The sequence below is a fragment of the Crocodylus siamensis genome, chromosome 3, assembly GCF_052110815.1.
Source record: "Crocodylus siamensis isolate JL-2025a chromosome 3, ASM5211081v1, whole genome shotgun sequence".
Classification (NCBI taxonomy): domain Eukaryota; kingdom Metazoa; phylum Chordata; order Crocodylia; family Crocodylidae; genus Crocodylus; species Crocodylus siamensis.
The window spans coordinates 30189505-30210614 of NC_143397.1; the positions used below are offsets into that span (position 1 = coordinate 30189505).

Genomic DNA, 21110 nt, shown 5'->3' on the forward strand with positions numbered 1-21110 from the left:
AGGCACACGGAATGACTTAATACATTCAGCTAGTGGGCTGAGTGAAACAGGCTAACAGTAGATCTTGCAGGACATCCTGAAGGTACAGACAGAAGTGATAATTTTTGCCTGATCATTGGTCATTGATTAGGACATGATTTGGACATGGTCATTTCAGCCATGACCAAACAGAAGTGCATGGCTGCAGGTTGCTCTAAAAGGGCCTGATACCACAAAAATGTAAACCCTCACTCATTGCATGATGCTCCAAAATGGTGGCTTCAGTAACTTATATTTGTGCCATCTCCTAGCAGTAGCACTAGCACTGTTTTCAGAATGGGAAGGGGGGAAAGGGAGTGGAGGGAATTCAGTCTAAGGTTTTTTCAGCTTGTTCTGGAGAGTGAGGTCAGTGGATTGAAGCTTTCCCAACCCACTCACCCGACCCCACCCTCCAGAGCTGACTGGGGAACCTCCAGAATGAGCCACAGATGCGTGGCTGCCATGACCTTCCCCTCCCCCTCCCCCCGGCTGCCACTCCAGTTTCAAATATCCAGAATTTTCACATTTCCAGCAGGTGTCCACTCCTGAGCATGCCGGATTCATGAGCTTACCTTATATATCTCTGTATCGTAACATATGGTTCTGGTTTTCCTATGTTTTCTCTTGTTTGTATAATAAACCTTTTTGTTATTTTATATGCCATAGTGATTTACAGTAATAACTGATTTCAGAGCATTTTTAAGGCAGGCCTCTTTGAAGGAAATGGTGATCTAACATTTTTGAGTGCATGATTAAACAGGTGCAATTATTTTAGCTGACCAGATTTCCTCTGCTATGAGCTGGTGAAACCTAGGTGAGGCAGGTAAAGCTCAGACACCATTTGTTAGGGAGGTGACTATGTATAGTGCAGTGCAGTATTCTAGACTCAAACTGATAACGCATTTTAGCTAATCATCAGAACTCAACAACAACACAGCCCTGTACCTTCTACAGAGCTAGGTATATCTTAGGAAGAATCAGTACCATTCACCCCCTTATTAGGCCAATGTTCTCCTTCATTTTCACATCTAAGCATCTATAAATCCCTTCTAAGCTATTGAATGAAACAATGAAACACATATTGAAGACATGTAAAGGTAAAACACAAAATGAATGTATTATGAGAGAAATCAGTGATGGGTCCTATATTAAATTTTAGCTCTTGAATAAGAATTAGCAGCAAAAATAAGTTTATTTAAATACTGTTCTTTGACACAGAAAAGAAGACCCCTTTTCAACCATGAATAACTGCAGTAACTAAGAAGAGTTGGTATTCTAGTCACAATTCACCTAAAAGTGATAAAATTCTAATCCCAAAATGTTGTAATTCCTGTATTTTGCTTACTGCTAAATGGCAGCAATGCTCCAAGATACTTCAGCTGAAATTAGTAATAGTGCTATATTTTGTCCTACTATTATAGAATGCTGTATAATTTCTTATATGCATGACTGAAGGGAAAGACATTGTGGGTAAGAGATCTTTTCTGATATGTAAAGGATTAACTAAAATCAGGGGTGGCCAGCTTATGGCAGGCCTGCCAGAGGCAGCCTCTGTTGTGGCAGGAGGCTAATCAGGGAGAAGAAGGCAGGAAGCAGAAAGCAGAGCAGCAGACCAGGCAAGGGAAGGGACTCAGAGTGCCAATCAGGGAGAACATAGAGCTAATTTGCAGCATGCCTGCCAAAAAGTTGCCCCTACTGTCTTAGATAATTCCAACAGCTTTACGGAATTTATCGTCTGAAGTCACAGGTAAATCTAGTGAAAATCAGGTGCATATATATGCAGTCGTGCTAACTTTGTTTTCTTTCTTCCTGCACCGTAGCCCCAATTGCAAATTGGAACTTCAAATGTTAGCATGGAAAGAACACTAGGTTTTGCTTTTTTTTTTTTTTTATATACGAGTACCATAATTTCAAATACAATTTGGGGGACTGCATGCACATCTGCTTTCTTCAATACTAGGGTTCATGTTGTGTTGTTTACTTCTCTGTGAAGAACGACCCTCTATGCTTCTAGCAGACAAATTTATTGAGGTGGGTCCTAAACTAGCTAAAGTAAATGGAAAGACTAATTGACTTCTATAGACTCTGGACCAGGCTCATAAGATCTTATTGTCTGAAAATGTTGCCAGAGACATTAATATGAATGCTTTGCAGGCATCCACTGTACATAGTATCTTGTATAAAAATTGATCCCAGAAGTATTTAACAATTACAAGTCAGTATAGTAAAGAGGGATTTTTACCCTGCTCTTGTACTTATTCAATTAGTTGAATCAGTATTTTTCAATATTTAAGAAACCCTCTTTAAATTCCACACATGAACAAAATTAACATGTTGAAAGAGACAAACCACATAACACTCACTGCTTTCACTAGTTTTGTGTTCCTATACTTGGGGGAGAGTTATTTTTTATTTTTTCTCAGGCTGCATTAACACTAACATTAAAGTTCCTGAATTCAAAAACAGTACAGATGAGAAAGGGGAAGAAGGAGAGGTGATCCATGACTTGTGCTGTTGTTGGCTGGTTGCATTATACCTCTTCTCAATGTACAGGCTGTGCTCTGCAACACCTAGGATAGCATTATCAACATATGCAATTTCTAGGCATCAAGTGAAGGGATGTTTAAAATTTCACAAATCGTTTTCTTTAAGTTTTTGAAGAAATATTTCTTAATGTGCTCTACTTTTCAACTAAAGGAAACATATTTATAAGATAGGAGCTAGGGAGGACTATCATTCAGTATTAGAGCAAACACACACAGAGGGACAGAGGGAGACAGAGACTAACAGAGACTATCAAAGAAAAGCAAATGCGTTGTTAAAAGAGAATGTATTTATCAGTTGTTGTAGAAGAGATTGGCTCAGCAGGCACATCTGGAATATGTAGTCATTACGTTTGACACCCAGGAATTGAGCTATTGCATACAATAGTAATTTCACATATGCAAGGAATGATCATGCTGTGGTAAGCATTGTCTATTGTATATTAACTTCTCTTGGCTTTCAGCAGAAGCTACAACAGCTATATGAAAGAAGCTTGTACCATGAATCATAGCAGCCAGGGAAAACAGTCTTTCACTTTTTTGAAAGCTGAAAGTAACAGGAATTTGGAAGTGGGATCTTAGACTGGGTTAGGAAATGGTGAGAAGTACTTCTCTGTTGGGCAGCACCCCTGTTGCAATGTTTGCTATTCTCCAAAAGAAGCAAAAAATATTGCCTAAAAAAGTTATTTGAGTGGTGTGGTTTATTCTGATTCTTCTCTGAAAATGCTTCAATAACAGATTATAAAGCAGTAGATACAGATTACACTTGCACTGCTATAGGTGACACCCAATTCCTCTTTCCTTTTATTTAGTTTGCTGTATTTCACTAGTTTTTGTATATAAATTCTCCAATATTTTAACAGATTTTATCTTTTTACTTAGATCTATTTATTGAATTAGGATTTGCACCGCATAGTACATTACTAAAAAGTTAGAGCAGACAGTCCTCTTACAAATTTTGCATAATTTATCGAAGGAATCATGTTGCAATACCATGAAAACAACATAGAAATAAGAATAGATTTTGTATTATTGGATTAATTTAGTTTAAAATTCTTGACCTCATGCATCTACATTGCTTAGATTCCTAAAGCCTATCCAGTGCTTATAGTTAATCAATGGTGTGTCTACACAAGCTGTTTACTGCAAGCTGCCTAATTAGCTCTGCAGTAAACATCTCGGTGTTTAAATGTGTGGTCCTATTAGGCTGCAGGAAACAAATAGGCTGCTTGCAGATGTGTAACAAAACCCACCAAATAGTACTTTACTTTAAACTCAGCGTGCTCTTGTGCCCAGCCCAGTCCATGCCCAGAAGAGGCAGAGGCAGTGCTTTAGTTGCCCCCAGCCTTACCAATGTCTGTAGACCTTACACCTGAATTCCTTTGAGTTAACACAAGCACACCTAGGTCTACAATGGACTTGTATCCACTATAGAATTACAGTGTAAAAATGAAAATAAAATCATTAAATTGGTTGCCCTCTGGACCCAAAATCTCTTATCTAGGTGTGAGTGTGCTCTTAACTTTAGCTATATAACTTGAGCAAGCATGACTTGTTAACTTCCAATATGATCACTTTGCAGAATGGATGTAGATATGTAGATTATCATCTTTTGGCCTAGTACAGACATTATACTTTTACTGGTACAAGTGATTGGTACCCATAGCAGAACAGAAGTTTGGCACACAGCCTGGATGAAAAATGGCAGAACCTGGCTTAAGATTTACCCCCATACCCACCCACAGATAGCAAATGTGTGCTCTGTTCCCTATCAATCTAAATTATGCCACTTGCAGAAAACTGCATGACTTAGATCAATTCTGCCTTGGACTTTTTGAACCTAGCCTTTGAGTACCTTGGTCATTCTTTGACATTCCACAGTTTTGCTACAGTACCCAGAAATGACACATGCTTCCTCCTGCAATTCACTGAAAGGAAATCCTAGAGTGACACACATTAATACAGTGCTACCAGTGTTCAGGTGTTAAACACAGCAGTCTTAGTATCAGCTAAGGAATATTTACTTTTACCTAATATGGAATTCTTACAAAAGCATCAGTCTTGAAACAGTCTCCAGTTTTCTATCCCGTAAATATAATGAACTTCGTCTAAGGTTTGAAACAGTTGTATTGTATTGTTTCAAAAGGGCTACATTCCCAGCATCCCAAAGGAAACCAGCACTTGTCTGTTGCCATAAAAAGGACAAAGCTACCAGGTGAATGTAGGCTAGCTATATAAAATATTTGTTTACAGTTTCTTATAGTTCTGTTGCAGTCCTGAATAGTCAAGCCAATGGTAACTCAGTCATACTCTACAGAGAACTATGAAAAATGGTCCCTCAACCTATCTTTAAATAACCTGTAAAATAATTATAAGATATCCTTCTGTAGCATCTAAAGAATATGCAGTGTTGTAGTATAAATATTTAAGTGGCATTTATTTGGCATAATCTGCCTACTTCATTTATGGTTTTATCATTAAAGTGTAATCCTATATATATACACATATATACGTGTGTGCGTGTGTGTGTGTGTGCATACCCACCTCACCCCACCATCAAGTAATCTGTTACACTTTCCCTGCATGATTATATATAGTATGTACTCACACATATCATTCTGACATCAGATTTTCCCTTGTTCACCTCTTGAGGCTGTACACCTGAGCTTCTTTTCATATAAAAATGTATGATGCTATAATGGGCATTCAAGACATTATAGAAAGAGAGTCCAGGACAGTTCTTCTACCAGTGCAAGCTTATATACATTATAAAGTTGTTCTGACAGCATAATATTTCAAAGCTCTCGTATTTTATGACAATTCTAATGTTTTCTTTATTCATTAGTTCTCTGCTTTAATGTTTCTTGCTTTAATGTTTGGTGGATGATGTCCATTAAGATATAATAGGAAGTTTATATGATATAATAACACATTTCATTTGCCTGCCATTAACTCTGGACATGTTTCATTACTTGGCCATAGTATATACCCTAAGGTCTCAATTAAAACATATAAGTTGGTAATTTCTAAAGATAAATATGAAGAAAGAACTGAAGAAAGTATTTGGAAAAAAAGAACATTCATCTAATACTTATATTGAGGAAAATGTTTATTAAATTAGTCACTCGGCAAAACTTATGAAGTGAATGAATCCATCTTTTTCAAAGTTAAATACCGCCTTGAAATATTTTAAATACATGGAAGAATTTACCCAGAATGCTGGCTTAGCTTTATGGACTGCAGCTGGGGCTACACTGCAGGTTCCTTGCATTTATAAATGATTTTCTCATCATAATTAGTGAAAATTAACAAGTACAGGTTATTTGTGATACCCTAGAACTGTGAAACATCTTCAGTTTGTTTAAAATGCACTGGACCCCAGTGGATATTTTAATCCATGTTCACCTTGTAATGTGCATAGTTTACAAATCCAATTTCTGATCTTGAACACCCAAGTACAACCACTGGATATTTACTTATATACAATCTGTTATGTGTAATTACCACATTTGCAAAAGCATTCACTATAATTGCTTCTGTAGAATATAGGTGGATATCATTTTGAATATCTGCACTTACATGTTTGTGAAAATGAAATAAACATACCCATCTAGCTAAGTTTATTTCATCATCATTAGTATTTGTTATTGGCTGCGCTAGTATCAGAAGCGTTAGTTAGGGTTTGGTGATGCCAGATTATGTGCTAGTATGTAAGATAACAAAATTTCTGCCCCAAGGAGCTTAAAATCTTGGGGAAAAAAGCTTCATTATTTTTGTCTGTGTAAGAATCAGATACCATGCGGAAAAAGGTGATAACTGCTGAACTAAAGAGAGTAAGGAGGAAGAAAAAGGGGAGTCATTTGAGTAACCCAGCTGAGCACTTTTAAATTATCCCATCTGTGCACAACAAACAGCTGCCAAAAATCTCTTGGCTATTTGAATCTCAATGCCACTAGGAGGGCAATCACCAGAGAAGTGGGCTTGTCAAAAAAAACGGATACGCATATTCCCTGATGGGACTGAAGTTTCTAAAGTCTAAAAAACTCAAATCCAATCAAAAAACTCTCTCATTCTAAGTTTCTTTTGTACAAGCCATAGCATTACTTTAAAGCAGTGCCATAGAGAAATAGCAAGGCACATATGGTGAAGTCTCCTTCTTGTGATGGAGTCATTTTGAAAACACAGGTCTGGTGGTGCTCCATTAATCACATCATCATGAGAGGAATTTAGTTAAATACAGTCCCTACAAATATGGTCCCTATATCCGCTTTGTAATATACTGTATCCATTCGGTATGTGTTAATTAGGTGATCATGTACTACCTAGCAAACTTGTGAACTTCCTTAACCCTAAGGTGCATCAAAGAGGGTTCTCTCATTGGACATCTGCTCAGAATTCCTTTTCTTATTAATTCACAGCAATATTTATTGCTTCATTTTTCAGGTTAGTCAGCTGCTCATGTGAGTGTAATGACTCCTTTCTTAATGGCATGTATTATTAATTTAGAAAACAGGTCTACTGTGAACATTTGGCATACTAAGGTATCATGGTGATGAGTCTGTTAAAGAACCTGAATTCAATACCAAACAGAATTCAATACCAATTCCCACCTCTAGTCCTTAAACACTTCCTGCCCTTTGGGCAGGGGGCTGGACTCGATGATCTCCTGAGGTCCCTTCCAGCCCTGATGTCTATGAAATATGAAATATTTTAGAAGCAAAAATGGGCTCCACAATTCAAAAAAGGATGTGGAGAAGCTTGACAGAGTCCAGGGGAGAGCCACGCGCATGATCAGAGGTCAGGAAAACAGAACTTACGATGATAGGCTGAGAGCCATGGGACTCTTTAGCCTGGAAAAGCGCAGGCTCAGGGGTGATGTGATGGCCACCTATAAGTTTATCAGGGGTGACCACCAGGATCTGGGGGAACGTTTGTTCACCAGAGCGCCCCAAGGGATGATTAGGTCATACGGTCACAAACTCCTGCAAGACCATTTCAGGCTGGACATAAGGAAGAATTTCTTTACTGTCCGAGCCCCCAAGGTCTGGAACAGTCTGCCAGCGGAGGTGGTTCAAGCACCTACATTGAACAACTTCAAGAGTAAATTGGATGCTTATCTTGCTGGGATCCTATGACCCCAGCTGACTTCCTGCCCTTTGGGCAGGGGGCTGGACTCGATGATCTCCCGAGGTCCCTTCCAGCTCTAATGTCTATGAAATCTATGATTTAAGCCATGTCTTGCAAAAATGTATAAAAAAGCATTTCTTTTTCCACTTTCCTGATACTCAAAAATTAAATCTTTTTTTTTGCAGAGAAATCAACCAAAAGGTGAAAGTTTAAGCAAATGAAAGATAAAGAAGAAAGATACCATTATACAACTCTGACATATATTATTAGTTATAATGTATATCATTATACATCACCATGATATCTGAGTGTATGTGTTAAGGAGAAATGGCTCTATTTTTACAATGCAGAGGTTGGTTTTCACTTGACTGAGCCTTTTAAAACTGTATGCCAAACATTCACAGTAGACCTGTTATCTAAATTAATAATATTGCTGATATTCCTTCTGTAATTATGCTATATTTGGTGTACTCTTTTGTTCTGCTTACTACACACAAGAAATTCATGGTTTTAACTTAACATCTTTATCAGAATCTACATTCATCTTGATAAACATACTCTGTTAAAATTCTGGACATTTAATCCCTTAAATTCAAGGGATGTCACAGAAATGCCAAATTCAATAAAAACTTCATAAATTATATAAATATTTAGTCTTGAATGTTTAAATAGAATATGCATGCTATCATGTATTTGTTAAACTTATTGGTAGACATACTAGGGCATTTTCTTAAACAGCTAGAAGAGCTCTTCTCAGGTTTAATAACTGAGGAGCCAATTTGTCATTGAATAGACACACTAAAAACAGCTTGAGTACAAAACTGCCTGCAATAATGTTAATATAACCTCTGAAAAACTATCATAGAAACTGTCCAGTGTTTTAAGACGTTTTGAGAGGGCTACTTCTAAAATTCTGTTGTGGGTGTGGGATATGAGAAACCTGCTTCTATCACCACATCTGTGCTTCTCTGGTTCTCCACATTTTTTTATTTTATATTGGCTTTTTTCCAGGAACAGCTGCTGCATTGTCATTAGGACATTGTACAATCCCAAAAATGAATGCAACTTTTGAGAGAGGCGTTCTGCTGAAATAACTTATCCATATGCAATATGGAGAACAAAAAATATCACGGAAAGTACAGCATGATTATAAAAGTAGCCATAGCAGCAACTTACACAGTTATATTTCATTGTTTTTGTATAGTTTCAGTTGTCCATAACTTTCACCTTTTCAATTTTTCTATGAAAATTTACTCATAACTGATTCTGCTTTCTAAGCTTGTTTCTGTTCTCTTACAGTAACTGAAGAATATAAGATACATACTTGATACAATATAAATATACTCCCGGGGTGGGGGGGGAAATATTACCACTCTAACTGCAAAATCTTGGTAGAGAAATATCTTTCACAGAGGAAAAAAGCCTACATTATTTCCAGATGAAAATAATCCAGATGAAATCTGGTTTTCATTTAATTGGAAATGTGCAATTACAAAATAATACCAAACAATAGAGGGAGGTAAGTCACTTAGGGGAAAAAACATTTAGGACTTAAGGAATTCAACTACATATTGCTTTAGTAAACAGGGAATGTTAATGAGAATGTGAGAATTTATGTTCTGATAATTAAATAACGATGTTACAGGGTGAAAACAATGCTATTCATGCATCTTGCTGGTACTTGACATTTCTATGACTTCCAGTGGAAGGAAAGTCTTGCAGCCTCTTGTGAGCGATTTTGGGAAGTTGGAGAAGATTTTATAACAAATACAGAAAACAATGTTTGACTTGAATTTCAAGGACCCAGAAGTTATTTATATCAGAGTGCACCATACTTTACTTCCAAGTTGCTGTGTCTACAACTGGCAAACCAGGATAATATATTCTCCCTGTGGCAAAAGACGGGAATTTCTAGGAAAGTTACTGAAAGTTTTATATGAACACTGGAAGTGCATAAAACATAGGATCTTCTCTAAAGATGAGCTAGATCTGAATAACTCATCTTCTTTTATGGGGAAAAATAGATTGTTAAACAGATTGTAAATATTTTTTTTTAAAAACTGTGGCAAGTGACAATGCTACAGTGGCAGGAAGGTGGATGTGGGGACCTACAGAAAACACCAAAGATTAATCTTTTCCTGTTCTATGTGACTCATTTAAAGAAATAGGCAAACTTCCACAGGGAGTAGCAGGGGCAAAACATTTCTAAAGATGGAACTTGATCAGTTTATGAAAGGATTATATTTGGTTGCCTGAGCCAGCAGGGGAATGGACTCCTCAACCAAGGAGCTTCCATCTAGTCCAATCCTTCTAGTACTATGCAACTGTTACTAAACATACGTCCTGACACATTGCTCTGAATTGTACAGCTGTCCTGCTGTTTCCTACAGTGCGTTATGAAATGTTGTATTCATGGTACTACATGTATTCATGGAAGGAATTTTAAAAGTGTTGTCCCACAGGTTGATGGGAGTACCACATGACTGATATCCCTCTTTCTCTTTCCATGTTTCTTCCATTCTCTTCTCTTCTCCTTTCCCCTATTCCTATTCTACTTTCTCCGTCTCTTTTTCTCTTAACCTTCCCTTTTTCATTTTTTCCTCCAATTCCTTCTAAGCCCTATCCTTATAAATTGTCTTATGTAGAGAGCAGTCACTAGCACAGCTATTCTCAACCTTTTTAGACTCAAGGAACTCCTCAGAAAATGCTAGCTCTCAGCTTTAATTATTTCTTGACCACAGAAAAATTGTAGAGCAATTCTTCAGTTGCAAAGAACTCCAACCACAACCCATCAGAATGCTTTTAATGCTATGGAATCCTATTTGAAACCTCTGGGTTTATCTTGGGAATCAGGTGTAGGTGCTTGCACACCTAAACAGTGTTAATCCTGCATGACACTTTACAGCACCCTTATAAAGACTGCATGTTACCCACAGCTGCCATGGCATCCTGGTTGAGAATCAAGGTACTAGGAAGTGTTTCAATCTCACATGCATATGTTGATAGGTCTGGCATATATTATCCAGTAAAGATACACAAATCTTATTACTGTAAAATATAGGGTGCAGTTATTGCTTGTGGAACCTTTTTGTCCACTCATTCAACACCCAATCATTTGTATTCAATACAAAATTGACATCCACCCCTAATAAAAATGGGAGTATGTGCTTTTTCTCTAAAAAGAGCATGTCTACACATGCATATGAAAATTCTGGTGATTATCGCACTGGAGTTTATTTACATAAGTGCCTGAGATTGCAGCATGTTGAGCTGAGTCGATGTAGCCTGGGCTGGCAGGTGGCCTGGGGGAGTCAGCTTGCCAGCCTAGAGCTGCTCCCCCACAGACCCAACATGCTAAGTAAGGGCTGGCTAGGGCACAAGGGTGCTCCAGTGCAGGGCTAGCAAGCGGGCTGCCCCCTCACTGAAGCACCCTCATGCCCCAGCCAGCAGAGGCAGCATCCACATGTGCGCTATTGTGGAGTTTTTTACTATCCTGCTGTGGAGTAAAATAGTTTACTTCAGCCTAACGGGGCACACATGTATACACACAACATTTACTGCACAGCTATCTAGTATACTTCACAGTAAATGTCCTGTGTAGATGCTCTGAAAAAGAACTATGCCTTTTTGCAATAATAGTGGGTTGTGCTTTTTTGTCCCAAAGGAGACCTGCTTAGCTCCAGAAACTGCTGTACAAAGAGAGATGAAGCAACTTACTCCTCCCTTTCACTCCTGTTTGGAGGAGTTCACTTATCCTGAGCAGTTATTCTAGCCCACAAGTAGGGAGTTATTCTAGCCACCAAGGCATCTCCCATACCCACTCAATTCCATCTTCTTTCAATTAGCATTCATGCAGAGGGTTTTATCAGATTTATCTCTCAATTATGTTTGTAGATTAAATATGAATAGACTTTCAGCCCTTACTCATTGACTAGGTGCATAAAGCAATATCTCCTATACCCTTATGTCCTTCCATGGCCAAATACTGGCTCTGGCAATCCAGGATAAAATGGATTAGATCAATGGCCACTTCAAGTTTGCAAATTTTTACTTTCACAGTCTATGCAGCAACCTAACATAGGGTATCTGACACTTAATGGATTGCTGTTTATAGATGATGTGATATCTTGGCAACAAGTATGAGAGATTATAATGAGATTATAAGCAGAGTTAGTATTTGTACTGAAACCAATGGAAGAAAACCCAACCAAAGCACATGGGACTTTTTGTTTTGTCTTACCTCTCGAAGGGGATCATTGAGCTCACTAAGAATATTTTCCTCATCAAAGATTTTGCCTTGGTAACGGTGCTCATAGTAATCATGGATCTTCTGGCGCATGTCAGCAGGTAATTTGTGGAATGACATGTACTGCTCCACTTGTTTATACTGTAAGAAAAAATAAAAGGAAAGTCTGTACAAGATTGCTATCACTGTTTCACAATCTAAAGTGCTTATAAAATAGGCACTAAATCACGTGGTTGCTTAACAAATGCAAACAATATATGCAGGAACTCAATATGTTCATGGAATACAGAGAATGACAGAAACAAGCTTGTTGGCTTCAGACTAGAACAATCAGAATTAACATGATAAAATTGATAGGACATAACTTAAAAGATACTCTAAGTACATTGAAGAAATGGCAGAAAACAGTAGTTAAAACATAAGAAAAGAGCATAGCTATAAAAACAGTTACGCGGCAATGGAATTAAGTTAAACAAATATCAATTACTGCCACCTAAACATGCACATTGTAAATAACAAATGCAGTGTAGCCATTTAGTGACTCATATTTAGTGACGTTTATTTTCAAAAGGGATTAAAATAATGATCCCTTATAAAGGAAATCGTTAGTTAGTCCTTGACAACAGGCATTAAGCATGCAGCATACATACAGCATCATGACATTGTGCTTGCTGTTGTTACAGTTATGGAGATGGATAATTTCTTGTTCATCACTAGTACACATTACCAATGGTTTATGTTGACACTGGATTTCTGAGCCAGATACCATGTTCTGGGTGGTCACCAACCATGCATTCTCTAGGAATTTTGATACATAGTGATAGGACATAAGAATAATGCAGGCAAGGAAAGCACAGTAACCCCCTCTCTCCACCCCAATTTTACATCTAAGAGTCTTAAAACTGTCATCAGAGGGAAGGTACATATGGCCAGTATGCAAGCTTCAAACTGTGGCTCTTTCTTGAATGTCAGCAGTCAGCAGCCTGGAGGCTGAGGGCCAAGGCCTCCCCCGCCCCAAGTGGGGTGGGTTAGATAGGCTGGTGATGCGCCCTCTGTCCATGGTGGCCTTGGGTTCTCCTGTCGGGAACCCTTTTTCTGTTCTGAAATCCCTCCTTTTGTATCCTTTCTCTCCTCTGATGATTCTCATCTCCAGGCAGCATTGATTGGTTTCCTTGTAGTCATCATACTATCCACATTCTATTCTGTCACATATTCCTCTGTTTCAACAAAGCCATCACATGCACACACCTTAATTTGGTCATTTACTGGTGTCTTTATTTCATCTGTCCACCGAAACCAGAAATCCCAAAGTCTCTGTAGCTGGTCACTGCAACTTAGTCAATGTAACAGAGTCCCTCATCTCGTGTTATGGAACAGTGTTCATGTTTCCCAGCCTGTTTATGCCCGCACCAGACACAGTGGGCCTTGAAGGCTGAGACTGTGAAACTTTGGCACAAACAGGCTTTTAGAAACAAATTAACCTTTACCATTCCCCTGGGCCATTGTTCTAATGCAATATCTACTTTATCTACAAGCCAATTCCCAAAAGCAAACCTCTAAATATCATTTTCTAGCCATTGGTTTGTATTGAGTGCTGCATGAAGATTGCTAAAAAAAGCCTTTTATTTTTAATAACTGTATTGTTACTTGAACTGACCCTAGAACTGTTTGTTGTCTGGGTGCATAGTCAGTTATTAAAAATAAAGGAAATCAACAACAGTAATATTAATATCAACATGCACCTCAAAACCTTAGTATCCAAACATCACAAATTCCAAATGCACTCAAGCTCCTTGCCCCTCCTCTAAACTTGCTCTTTAATTTCCACTGTACACACAAACTTCAATATACACACACACAGTTCCTTAAACTATCACAAAATTATTCTACTTTAACTTTAAACTTTATACACTGTATCTGGAAAAATGCACGTGTTATTATTGTCTCTGACACTGAGGTTAGAAGTTGAAGTCTTCCCAAGATAGAAATTGGAAATATTTCATTATGGGTGATTTTAAATTCATTAAAAAAAATTAAAATCAACATAGATATTAATGTAAAATTAAGGTAAAATTAATGCAACCTATAGGAGGGCCAGAGGTTGAGGCTTGGAATGGGAAGTTAGGTTTGGTATCCTGGAAGCGGGGCTAGAAAAGTGGGAGATCTCACATCCTTTCTTCAGTGCATCTTGTCTCCTTATCTGTTCAGGCTTTCTGCTCTGTCTGCTTCCCTGGATTCCCATTATTCGCTGCAGCTGACAGATAGCTACATCGCCCAGGTTACATTATTATTATTATTATTTTTGTACTATCATGCCAAGTGAGATGTTTTTAACATCCTTAAACATTTGCTTAAAATTAAAAGTCCCAAATAGCCTTAAATATGGTGCAGTGACTCCATAAAGCAATTCAAAGAATGTATAACTCAGGTGTACTTCCATATATATATTCTAATACCTACACATGCAATTAAATATGAGATAAGCTTGTTAAATCCAGTGTGTTCCCCCTAGTACTGGAGCCAATTTTTGCTTTGCAGAATTTAAGCATCTGTGGAGTGGTTATCCTACATGGTGTACTAAGACCTTGGTACGAGGCTAACAGATGGTGCACCTACACGTGTGCTTTACTGCAGAGTTAAAGGGGATAGTACTATCTTATGGCGAAGTACTTTGCTCCTGCAAAATGCACATGTAGATGGCAACAGAGGCTGGCTGGGGCATGAAGTTGCTATAGTGTGGGGGTTGCTTGCTGCCTAACCATGTACTTTAGCAATCTCATGCCCCAGTCAGTCCCTCCATTGCCCAGCTCCACCATCCAGAGCCCAGAGCTGGGCGTTCATACTCCCTTTCAGCCCAGGGCTGCTCCACCCTGACTCAAACTGCTTTGCTCCTGGGTGCACATGTAGATGCTACACTGGGAGGAGCAGACTCCAGGACAGAGTGTTCCACAGTTTATCAGGTCACCTTAATGGCATTTGTACATGTACCCAGTTTATAGATTAGGGGGCTACCAGTTTATCAGCATATGGAGAACACAATAGTTCAGATTTTTCCTAACACTACCATTTTGTAAGTTAAAACAAAAGTCTCCTCTGACTTTTAACTTCCGAAATATACAGATCCCAGATGAGAAACTTGGACTCTGTATTCATGACTGGTTTACCCCATCATGAGTAAAGCTTCAGCAGTGTACTTTGTATACAGCCACCGAAAAAAATTATTTCAAAGTATTTTTATAATTATCTTACAAATCACTTATGATTTATGTGTCCTGGGATGCTTGAGGAACACCAAGAAAGAATAAAATCTCAGAACTCTTCTAATAGTTAAAAGTGTACGCTAGCATGAGAACAACTCAGCAGTAACTTTCAAGAGAACATTTATACTAAAGCAATTTATTTTGCCAGTAATTTATACTGTTCACTCTCTTTAGTTCAATAATTTGTATTTGAATAGAAGTTTTCTCCTACACAAATCAGCTCATCTTCCTACCTGGTTCTCTGCTTAACACAGTAATTTTAGACAGAAAAATAATAAACCTAATAACGTATATACTACTTTTTATTCATTAGGTCTAAATGTGATTTAAATGCATAAATGGATTAAATCTGACAATACTACAAGTGATTTAGGTATTATTATGTCCTATTTATAAATAGTAATCTGAGATAAAAAGAGATTAAGGGCTAGGTCCAAATTGGAAAACTAGGAGTCTAAATAGGATTTAGACAAAAGTGAGAATCCTAAGGGTGCTGCTGAACATTAACTTCATACATGTTATGGGTACTTCAAGCAGACGTGTCCATATATTTGGGCAGGAAAACATGTGTGAAGGGTCCTCTGAGTGGCTCAGAGATAATCCTCTTCCATCAAGGATTATATCTAAATGGTTTTGGGCAGCTTGTGTTACAGTCCTGTGTGACTGCTCTACAGACCCAAAGCCAGTCAGGAGCAGTCCTCCAGTATCCCAGAAGGCACCACTCCCAGCCGCTCTAATTTCCCCCACAGTAACAGCACCTAAATGTAAGAATCCCCGCTCCCATTCCAGGCTCATCCTGGCCCCCGGGACTCCTCCCCTACCCCTCATGACTTCCCTCCTTTAACCTCTCTGCCCCTTAGGATTCCCCCCGCCCCATCCGCCTGCCCCTTGGGACTCTCTCACTTCTCCCTTCCCCCACCCCAGGGATCCCCCTCTGACCCTCCAGCCTCTTCCCCCTGTGTCTCCCATATCACCTGTGGTTGCTGGTACTCTCCTGAAGGACCAGGCAAGAGAGGGAACCCACCTGTTCAGCCACTGTCACTGCTGCCACCACTGCCCTCCAAACTAATCCCAGCTCAGAGAACAGTGATGGTGAAGGGTGGGTTCCCCTTCCCTTCTTGCTCCACTGGAACAGTGCCAGAAGCTGCAGACAAGCTAGGAGCTGGGGGTGGGCAGTGAGTGGGGATCTGGGGTGCAGAGGGGGGTAGGGGTGCAGGCAGAGCTGACCTGAGCAGGGTGTGGGGCTGAGGCAAATCAGCCCATGTGGGACCCTGCCCACACTCCAATCTGGGCCGTGGACCTGAAGAAGCTGCTGCCACCAATGGCGGCTACAGCATCAGCAGCTCAGGGAGGGGGTAGCACGTGGCTGGACATGGAGCAGCCACTCTGTCCAGCTCCATGCTGCCACTGCTCTGCCTCACTCTACGGGGCCCCCCAAAGTACAGGCCCCCCCAAAGCATGGAGCCCAGCGTGGTTACCCCAATTAACGCCCCCCCCAGGGATGGCCCTGGTTGCAGGGGATGTGTCATGCAGTGTGGTGGAACTGATCTGGACAGGTGAGGGCCCATCACCCCCTAGAACCCAAAATCCCACCTTCCCACCCCTCTGGCAGCTACTAGTGCTGTCACAGCAGAGCAATCAGGGAAGAGGAACCTGCCTGCCATAGCCACTGCTTTCTAGCCTCAGCTCAACGCAGAGAGCAGTAGCATCTTGGAAGCAGTGGCAGTGGCCAGGTAGGCAGGTACCTTTTCTGTGCCTGCTCCTCTGGAACAGTGTCAGCAGCCAGAGGTAAACTGGGGGAGGACAGGGTGTAGAGGTGATCCATGAAGGCTGGGATGGGGCAGAGGGGGAGGCCCAGGCATGAGGAGGTAGGAGGGACAGTGACAAGGTGATCCTAGTGGGCAGAGGGGGCAGAGGGTGCTAAGAACCCACTCATGGCAGGCAGGGGCTGGCAGGCCTGATGGGACCCTGCTAGCCCCTGGCTGCCTGAACTAGGAGAACATCTGTTCACCAGCGCACCCTACAGAAAGACAAGGTCTAATGGTCACAAACTGCTGGAAGACCGTTTAGATTGGACATAGGGAAAAACTTCTTTAATGTCTCAGTTTCCAGAGTCTGGAATAGACTCCCCCCAGTAGTGGTGCAAGCACCTACTCTGGATATCTTTAAGAAAGGCTTGGATGCTTATCTTGCTGGGGTGATCTGATCCCAGCTGACTTCCCACCCCTTGGGTAGGGGTATGGACCCGAAGATCTCACAAGGTTCCTTCCAGCCCTGATGCCTATGAAATATGAGCCACCTACCCTTCCCCTGAGAGCAGGAAAGCTGACCATGCAACCTGCTCACAAGCCCTATAATGGTGGGTCAGAGCAGCACATGTTACAGGGTGTATTAATTCTTAATGTGCAACTGTTCAAAGCATGTGCTAATTTTAACATCAATTAAAATGAATACATGCTAATCATAAGGTGTTACTACAATCAGTCACAAAAGACAGCTCCAGTTGCCCTGTTCCAGCTTTATGTGCCTACCTACATGCACCACCTACAGTCTGTCCTGCAAGTGTCTAGAGATGCCTAAATACAGGTGCCCATATACATGCACAGAACCTCCCAGTTTGAGCAGGTAGGTGCCTCAGTTTCATGCAAGTTCTGTTGAGATCTAGAGATAAATCAACCTAAACCCTACCTAAGTTCCTGGGGGTAGGCCTGAGGTAGTAGGCATGCTCTGAGCATGCCTAAAGCACACTGACAATATTGAGTTTGAAACAATGTTCAGCAAACATAAAGTACAAGCTAGTGCGTGCATGCCTCAGCCCACACATTTTGTATAACAGTCTGGTGGTTAAAGCACTAGTGGTTAAAGCACTAGTCCAAGATATTCAAGACCTAGTTTTTAGGCTGTCTTTAACTTGAGGGGATTCAAGCCCATAGCTCCCAGAACTAAGAAGAATGGGGGAAAAAAATAAATACAGTCTAAATAGCATTATTAGTCTCGTTAGCATTCAGGCTTCATATTCATCTCTAACTGATACTAAACAGCATCCATCTTTGCATTGCCACCAAAGGTAAAACGCACTGTATACCTCTGAACATTCCATTGATATGTCTTTGAAAGTTAGGAGCCCAAAAATGAATTCAGTGTTACAGATATATGTGAGTATTATTCTTTACACACACACAATGTATGATGCAGTACAATGTTTTTAGGACTAATTTCCAGCCTTCTTTAAATACTCTGACATTTTATTTGCTTTGTGATCACTACTTTCTTGAAATGAAAAGCTATGTGATTTTTTTGGCATTTAACAAGAAAAATTAGAAAATGGGGGTTAAGGCTAAATGGAATTAAAGATTAAGTAAAATTTAAAAATTCTACTGTAAAACATTTTCTGCTTCTTGTCAGTCCTGCCAAGTTCTTCTCAGGTTGTTGCAAGTGGAATATGTTTGTGCCATTGTTATCAGGAGTCTGCCTAAGGCTTCTGCTGCAGTGGAAGAAAACTTCATGTAAAAAAGAAAAAAAAAACCCATCAAAAAGCTCCTAAATGTCTGGGGTTTAGAACACTGGAAGACCCAGATGCCAGCCCTGCTCCAAATGAGCCAAAGACATACTTGAAACTAGTCCTCCCACATTACACACAAATACCTTTCCATTTCTGAAAGCCACTAAGTTTTTGATCTCAATGATACCTTATGTATTGAAGTTGGAAAACTGGTATTTCTACAACAGCAATTAAAAAAACAAATCCCAAACTGCTCTAGGGTGCAGACAGAAGAGCAGCTCCCTGTTGCAATTTATAGTTATTTGCAGGAGTGGTATGAGTTGTAATGATCCCCAGGACACAGAAGTTTGCTGTTGGGTTCAGGACTTGGGGATTCCAGCTGCTTGCTGCAAGCCTGAAGCCTGGTCTTTGTAGCAAAGCCATTTCCTCCTCCCAAACTGAACACTAATTTTCAAAATGGGAGTGGGGAAAGGAAGCAGAGGGAGCTCGGTCTTAGGGTTCCCCAGCCACCACTGGAGGAGGGGGTGAAAGGTTTGGATCCCCCCTACCTCAGCGGGGCTCCAATCCACCTGCTCTACCCTCCAGCACTGGCTGGCTGATAAAAACCCAGACCCCTCCATAGTCTTTCCCCCATCCCATTCTGAAAACAGAGACAGACTGGGAGCTCCACAGAAACAAATTACAGAATGCACATGTTTTGGAGTGTGCTCATATGAACCCTCATGTAATGAGGGTTCAGATTTTCATGGAATTGGGCGCTTTTAAGGCAGTCTGCAGCCATTCACTTCTGTTTGGCCATGTCTGTAGGCTGCTTTCTGGGGCCAGATCAGGCAAAACCTGTCACTTCTGTTTGAACCCCTAGTGCCAATTACTCTACCTCTGATCCATCAGATGACAAAATTAGCTTGAATTACATGAATAGCGTTTACTGGAATCTATGAAACTACTGATATAGAATCATAGAAAATTCAGCACATACGTGTTTAAAGTTAAGTACATACATCACTCAGCATCTTGCAGGACTGAATGCTAACATTCAGATTTTTCAAAATATTACCTAGTTAGGTTGCCAAAAACATCCAGCTTCTCCTTATGCACATTACTTCTGTACTATAAGCAAATCCCATTAATGGACTGCTACTTTTTGTTCTGAGTTCATTACTAATTAAATTCCCTGATAATTTGGAAAATACCTTGCTCATGAATGTTTGAGACCCTATAAATGTGGTCTTTTAGAAAAATTGTATACATTTCTCTTTTTTTCTGTCACTAAAATAATTCTGAAAATGCAAGCAGACAACTAGGATTGAAATTTTGTTGAGGTGACATTTTTTGTGGGGTAGTTAATCATGTTTACCTAAGAACCAGTCCTGGGTTTGCTGCTGGTTAAACTCAAAGCCCTGAAGTCCTAAGTATCTAGGAATGTCTTGGGTAACTATATCTGGAAGGTGATGCATATACACTGATCCTTATATATGAAAAAATGATTCCTAAAAGATGTTTTATTAATGTATTTTCTTCTATTTTCATATATGACACACCCATGAATATGATATACAACTTTGTTCTGAAAGGCAGAAAGAACAACAACAAAAAAGACTTTTCTGGATTTATGGCTGTAGAGAACAGAGATGGCGCCTTATCTTCAGCTTATTCACCATCCATTACCTGCTTAAGTAAAACCCTATCTGCTGCTGAAGACTGGTCTTCATGGGCGGGCCCTATAATTTTGAAAACCCTATGATTTTGAAATTATATTTTATCCAACTCCTGAATTCTTTCTAGAGAAAGGCAAGAATGACCCTGCTCCCTTTTGATAGGCCTTTATTTCTTAGTAATCAAGTCCTTTTCTTCAGTTAATTGTGTATTTGCTACCCCTGAGATTCTGTCTCATCCCCTCCCCTCTGTTGTTTTTTCACTATGCTGTGCCTGGCTTCCTATGATCATGGACCTGATGAAGAATGTCTTGCACTGAAAACCTTGTCTAACTGTATCTCAACTACGTGGTCGGTCTCATGAGTGACTGGTGCCTCCTGATACCAGTCCTGAGTCTGATACCTGAGTTTGCGGGGGGCACCAGATCACCGACGGGGGAGGGGGGCCCCTGTGGCCATTTGCCAGCTGGGGGGGAGGTCCCCCAGTGGCTGATTGCTGAGCCCAGAACCACCAACAGTGAGACCAGAAGTGCACTTCTGTTGGCACTTCTGGTTTTGTGGCTGGCACTTCCAGGGGGTGCATGTGTACCTGTGTGCACTCCCTACATGTCGCCAATGGCTGGTCCAATTAAAGGTATCACGCAAAGAAATCCTTGACTTTCCAATAATTTCTGGACCATCACAAGATCATTCTTACAGTATTACTTGCAAAGAACTAAAGAGCTTTGAAATAGGAAAAAAGCCCTAGCAGACAAGATT

At 40.1% G+C, this 21110-nt stretch overlaps 1 protein-coding gene across 1 annotated transcript in view; it reads right to left on the reverse strand.

The window, feature by feature from the left end:
• The window catches only part of HCN1 (hyperpolarization activated cyclic nucleotide gated potassium channel 1), a 316701-nt gene that overhangs the window by 37067 nt on the left and 258524 nt on the right, over positions 1-21110 (reverse strand). The window contains exon 5 of the mRNA XM_090037188.1: positions 11929-12075. Coding sequence (XP_089893314.1) covers positions 11929-12075 — 147 coding nt within the window. The remainder of the gene's footprint in view (positions 1-11928; positions 12076-21110) is intronic.